The 6,532-nt window shown below is 36.2% G+C and overlaps 1 protein-coding gene across 4 annotated transcripts; it reads right to left on the bottom strand.

The window, feature by feature from the left end:
- Positions 1-405: 405 nt before the first annotated feature.
- On the bottom strand, positions 406-5,619 carry LOC131348915 (E-selectin-like). 4 transcript variants are annotated; one of them, XM_058384156.1, is made up of 6 exons: positions 4,546-4,568; positions 4,313-4,369; positions 3,034-3,414; positions 2,411-2,740; positions 2,230-2,321; positions 406-1,612 (listed from the first exon to the last, which is right to left on the bottom strand). In XM_058384156.1, exons 1-6 carry the CDS (start codon positions 4,550-4,552, stop codon positions 1,505-1,507), a joined length of 975 nt encoding a protein of 324 aa, XP_058240139.1. In that variant the 5' UTR covers positions 4,553-4,568; the 3' UTR covers positions 406-1,504. The 4 variants fall into 4 exon arrangements, with proteins under 4 accessions (XP_058240139.1, XP_058240142.1, XP_058240141.1 ...); XM_058384159.1 differs by lacking the exon at positions 4,546-4,568 and adding an exon at positions 5,418-5,619 and having other exon boundaries at positions 407-1,612; XM_058384158.1 differs by lacking the exon at positions 4,546-4,568 and adding an exon at positions 4,638-4,735 and having other exon boundaries at positions 407-1,612.
- Between the last annotated feature and the right edge of the window lie 913 nt (positions 5,620-6,532).

Below are 6,532 nucleotides of genomic sequence, written 5' to 3'. Positions count from 1 at the left end.
AGATGTTGAGGTTCTCTTTGGGAATGACACAGTTGGACAGGATTAGGAACGAGTACATCATGGGGACAGCTGTTGGACGTTTGGGGGAAAAATTTAGGGAGGACAGATTAAGATGGTTTGGACATGTTCAGAGGAGGGAGAGTGAGTATATTGGTAGGATAATGTTGGACATGGAGCTGCCAGGCAGGAGGCAAAGAGGAGGTATATGGATGTAATAAATGAGAATATGAAGCTAGTGGGTGCAAGTGTTGAGGATGCTGTGATAGGGATAGGTGGAGAGAGATGATTCACTGTGGTGACCCCGAAGGGAAAAGAAGACTGTATTTCTAAATCTAGATTTCAATTCACTATAGCAAAGTCTGAAAATCACCTTTTTGAACATTTTTATTTACTTGTGAATGAAGACAAACTGAAGACATGGTAAAATTACCTAAACCAATTACAATACAGAGCAAATTTAATTAAAAAGCAATGAAATGAAATTTCTTATAACAACTCACTCCTTCAAAAAAGCCCATGGACAGTATTCATAAGCAAGAATGTTCTCAGTAAGATGTGTGACGTTTGCATTTGTTTAGCGCAATGTGAAGGTTTATATATGTGGTTATAATTATTTATAAGATGTGACACACACAATCTTTAGTTTCCTTAATAAAACTGAGACGCAGATACAGACACAATGCTTTGAACACAGGAATGCTTACAGTACATCCACAAAGAGATGATGTGATGGCTTTCATTTCAGCCAAACCTGATAATTAATTAGAGATGAAGATAAACTGATTAAACTGCCCTTTGTGGTTTAGATTGAAGACACCCCTCTATAGACCATGATTAGGAGAATGTACAATAGTATAAATGAAGAAAAATACCTATCAACTTCCAACTGATTCCAACTTCTAAATATTTTAGACACATTACAAAGATTTAAATAAATTAATATTTAAATAGCAATAATAATAATAGCGAATATATATGAAAAAAAGAGAAAATCTAAAGAAATCTAACCAGACTCATCTAAGATATTGTATAAAGCAGGTGTACCTAATTTGGCCCAAATCTCTCCATTCCTCCAGCCACAACATCTAGGCCAAGCTTGTTGATAAAAATTATAACGATAGTAGAAAAATAAGTAGAAGCTACAGCTAAAGGTAATTAAGCATAATTATTATCACATTATGGGGATTATGAGACTATATCTGAAGACTAAGATAAACCCAGAGTAGACGTTTGCTAAAACAATTTTTTTCAAAACATATTCACTGATCCTAGTTGTGCCATTCTGAAAAACTATTATACAGAATGAACCAAATTATCAAGAGAATCTTTCATCTAGTAAAACTATTTTGCACTTTTTTTTAAACCCATTTTAGTTACCCATCAAGTTATAAATTGAATACAAATTGATTTTAATATATATATTTTTTCCATGACACTACATTTACATCACAACAGAACCTGATACAGAATTTAAAAGTTATAGGCGGAGAACTGAGAAATTTATTTACAGTCCATTGCCACTTTTCTTCTGAAAGACACTTCCATCTGGCTGCACCCTCCAAGTTACGTTCATCTCCCTTGTTATGCCAAGGTCCATCAGTTTCTGCTTGAACTGAAGAAAAGAATCAGGATTTTACTGCTGAATAATACAATCTCTTATTTTCATTTTTATAGCACAGTGTTGTTGAATCAGTCAGAAGGTGCAGATTAATTTTCTCATACAGAACTTTCAGGTGTACTTCTAACTGCATGTTTTTATTAATACCCTGCTTGTTATATGTTATCGTTTCAATTGTATGAACTAATTCACAGGGACTTAAACAACACATGGACATGATGTAGCTTCCTGTAAGAAGGAATTGTTATTGCCAGTGTTATTTATGGTTACCTTGAGAAAGAAAAAAGATAGGATGTTTTCAGCTACAGAGGCATATTGAGTAAGATGGAGAAGCCCTGTCCTTCTCTGTGTGTGATTTTTCTCTTCTTTTTTATTTATGTGACTGGATAATAAAATAAAGTTTTGTAAGACCTATTTGGAAAGATGATCCTATTCTGTTACCATTAATCCCAAACCTTCTAAGTTAAAGCATTTTCTTGAGTTTTAATGAGCAGCCTGGTGGTAAACTGCTTTATGTTTTTAACAGTGTTGAAGTGTTAGCATGGTTCAAGGATTAATAATGACACAGGACTACTTCTGTCTACAAAATATAGCAACTTTGCATAACTTACCTGCTGTAAAATGACTGCCTGAGAAGTAGCATCAAACACACTATTGTCTCCTTGAATCTTCAGTTTTAATACTTGTTTTCTCACTGTATATGCTGTAGAAGGCACAGTGGCTTATTGATGGTGAGTGCTTTATGGCTTTCACAAATGACTTGTAACAGGAACGAAAAACCAAAAGGCTTACGTGTATGACAGAAGAAATAGTATTTGTTGTTGCAAGGTTTATCCTCTAACAGGCTGTTATTAACAAAACCACAGTTGCTATTTCGATCAGCATTATTTGGATAGCCAGGACGCCACGGAAGTACAGGCCCTGCAGACCCATTTGTCCAAGTCCAAGCAAGCCTATTTATGCCAATCCAAGAAGTACCCTGGGGTGACACCAACTGTTGAAACTCATCATTCTGTGTTACATTTTTTGGGCTGGCCAATGCTGTGTGATAGGTCCGGCAGTAAACCTGACTTCCCGACCAGCTCAGGGGTGAAGGGTTAGCAGTAAACCCTTTTAAGGTAGCTGTAAAATAATAAAGTTACAAATAACCTATTAAAATGAATTTAGAAATGAACATGCAGCATGTCACACTGCCACTATCATGACATTGGTTATACTTATGCCCTCTTTCAGTAGTTAGCAAGTATTTAGTGCAGAATTCAGCAATCTTATTTGCAAATAGTGCTTGGGAATGTGGCATAAAGCAATGGGTTAGTCGCCCTCTATACTTTTGTGGATAGACAGTTGAGTTACAGTCTGTAAGCATTAAATCAATGATTCTAACAAAATAAATCAAAATGCAGATTTTGGCTTACCACTGTAACATATGCAGGGTTTCAGATCTGTGCAGGGATAATCCGCCCAGGTTCCATTTGAGTTCATTGCAACACAGGTTTCATTCCCACCAAAATTATCAGGCTGTCCAGTGGCCCAGTGGAATCCAGCTATAGTCATTGCTGCCCCATAAACGGTAAAGTACCAGATACCGACTCTATTGTATAATCCGACCCAGCCAGTTACCGTCAGGCCATGTCTTTCTGCCTCAGCGGTCAACCTATTCCAGTCATCTGCAGTCTGCATCATGGCTAAATTTTTATTGTTTTTCTCGCAGTAAGTTCTCGCATCTGCCCATATCATTGGTGTTTTAATCAGATAATAATCACGACGGACATCTTGCAGGGTAGTTGAGACAACACCTGTTGATTTTTAAAATTTTCATTTTAAAAATCCAAAACAATGGACAATTAAGATTTTCTAGATATCATGATCACATACTTGTGTAACTTATACCTGACCATCAAATCTAAATATAGGTCTTTCCCACACTGTTGCCACAAAGTTGGAAGCACACAATTTTCTGGAATGGTTTTATATGCTTTAAAAACAAGATTTCCCTTCACTGATCCTGTTCCAACATGACAATGCGTTTGTGCACAAAGCAAGCTCCATAAAGAAATTGATCTAAAAAGTACTCAAGTGGCCTGCACAGCTCTGATCCCAATGCAACTGAGCACCTTTGAGGTTAAATACAGGTGTTCCTGCATTTGAGCCTTCTGTGAAGAGTGGAGATTATCATAACAGCCTGTGTATAGATGCCTAAGTTTTTGAAATGTGATATTCAAGATACATAAAAGTTCCACATACTTTTGGCCATATAAATGTTAAAAACATACAATTCTGCTTACCAGTACTGTTATACTGTAAACATGCAACCCTCAAGTACAGAGGTACTTGTACTTGTATTGCTCCATCTTGATTTTTTGAATGATAAATAATTTAACTGCTGTTTAATAAAGGTGTGAAAAGTTAAATAGAAATAGACCTGGACTTTGGGGCTACTCAAATTTTGCTCTTGCAGAACCGAGTAAAAGTATTTGCGAAGTAAATTAATTAGCTTTCGATGAAAAGCATGCCATTGTCTTTGGTTTCTTTACAACAAATCAGTTTTATAACATGATGGATTTTCAAGCCGATATTAAAACTAGTCGTTAGATGTAGACAGTACTGTTTTCAAATTCTTTACAATTCTTCCTTTTATTTCATTAGGAGTATAAGAAGTATGAACACAAAAGTGATGTATTAACTTGCTCTTACCAGTGAGACACAGGAGAAAAAGATTCAACTTCATGATGGATGTGTAGGATGAAAGTACTAAAACAACGAACACAATCAACAGGTTATGAAACACATTAAAAGCAGTCCTCCCATCCTGCACACAGCCATAAACACTCAACAGAGTATGATTACAGAGTGGTGTGGAGACAACAATCTCTTATCTCCTGCCTAGCCAAGAAGGCCAAGTAGCACCTCGACTTCCAAGAGCCTACCTCCCATCCTCACCACACTGTAAAAAAAGTGTTTAGTTAAAACTATGGCATTCCATCTGTAAGAAAGACCGCATTGATAATTAAACGATCACCTATGCACAACTCCGAGGCGGACTGACGTGCTTCACCGCAACCTGAGCACACGCAATAAGCAAGAGCAGCGCCTTGTTATGCGCAGAGAGGCGCAAGAAAGAGAAGCGCGTGCAGGAGGCGGGGCTCTGCTGATGAGAGTATTTACGCCATTTAAGGATAAAATATAGTTATACTGTGTGCGTTAATGCCTTATAGTAAGTTTTCGATTCTCATTCTTTATTTAATAATTAAGATTAGCGTGTTTGTGTGCTATATTATGTACATAGTTCAATCAGTAATACTCGCTATAATCCGCGACGCACGTGACGGATTATATTTAGTCATGTTTCTGTACGTGTGACAATGCTTAGCATGGGTTATTAATACTTTGAACATGCAGGTAGTTATTGCACGTTACTGTTTAGTTTACTGCTGGATGAATGTATAGATGCTAATTTGATAATGCGGTTACTTATATTTGTTATTTGTTTAATTGCAGAGCCACACACATACACCCATATCCTGTAAAGTCAAATGAACGACTGTTTGCCCATGCCTACTCTTCATCAAACACCCTTAATTCAGCTATCGGCCTGGTTCCTGTGTTCTGACCGACACCCGGGAGTGATTACCACACAGATTAAGACTCGGCAACAGAATTTATATACAGTCCTTCTAAACACCATCAAAACACTAGCACTGCGCCATAAAAACAGAATGCATAGTTTGTAGTGTATATTATTCGAGAAAAATGAGAGCAACATGATATGCAAAGGCAAAAATGTGACATAAAAACATACCTGAAATGTAATAATGTAAAAACTGCTGTTTCTGGTATCGCTCCTCCTGACTGTCTTCACCTTTCTGCAGTCAGTCTTCACCTTTCTACAAGGCTTTATTGGCTACTTTGGCTTTACAATAATTCAAACCAGTCCTTTTACTGAGTTTTTTGACAATGGGATGGTGAGATTTTTTGACATTTGACATTTGATATTGACATTGACTGATTTTTTGACATTTTATCTGTCTCCTTATTTGAACAAACTAAAACCAATGGAAATGAAGGGAACTTCACGTCCTTCAAAGTTTCATATCCTCAAAGTTCCTCCTAAATGGAAAAATGGAAGAGATTTCCTTTATATTTATTTTTTTTCTCCTAATTTTTTTGTCTGGTCATTTTCAAATAAATTTGGTGAAATTTAGATTTTAAAATCATTCATATATATATATATATATATATATATATATATATATATATATATATATATATATATATATATATATATATATATTAAGAATTTTATATTTAGGAATGTTGAGGATTAAGGATATGTGCTGTCATGAAACACATGATGGTAAAAGTGATCTTGATTCCAGTGATTGAGAGGACGGTCCGGGAGAGCCGAGAGGTTATTTTAATATGAGCATGGGCTAATTCACCACTGTTTGAGAATTCTAAGCTATCTAAGAGGTGAAAACCCTGTTTAATGTTCCAGCATACTTAGACCTATGCCACTGGTAAAGTAAATAAAATGAGAACAGAGTGAACATCTCAAAGCAATGCAAAACAAAACTTTAATTATGATTTCAGATGTATGGTCAGTGGTCCAACTAGCATACAACCTTGAAACCACTCTATCCATCTAGTTTAGAAATTGAAAACTCAATTACACATTGGATGCTACTTGGATTTTTTAAAAACCAACAGATTATCGAAAATCCTGCCAATTATTAAGAAAATTATTGAGTCCTGCCTGACGAGCAAATGCTTCCTTTTTTCTGGGGCCACAATTCCTTGCGAGTACATGTCAGACAGCCTAACATGATGTGGTAAGGGGCAATGCAACACTGGAAGGCTTAAAATTATGTCAGGTGGCATGAACAGCTGCAGTTGCAGATTCCTTGGTTCAGGTAG

The sequence above is a fragment of the Hemibagrus wyckioides genome, linkage group LG29, assembly GCF_019097595.1.
Source record: "Hemibagrus wyckioides isolate EC202008001 linkage group LG29, SWU_Hwy_1.0, whole genome shotgun sequence".
NCBI classification, from domain to species: Eukaryota; Metazoa; Chordata; class Actinopteri; order Siluriformes; family Bagridae; genus Hemibagrus; species Hemibagrus wyckioides.
This window is presented reverse-complemented; position numbering and strand designations above follow the sequence as displayed.

Coding starts and splice junctions, on each gene's coding strand:
- LOC131348915 (XM_058384156.1), bottom strand. Junction 3,415..4,312: donor TTTTCTCCTGTGTCTCACTG/GTAAGAGCAAGT, acceptor AAAAATCAACAG/GTGTTGTCTCAACTACCCTG. Junction 2,741..3,033: donor ACCCTGCATATGTTACAGTG/GTAAGCCAAAAT, acceptor ATTATTTTACAG/CTACCTTAAAAGGGTTTACT.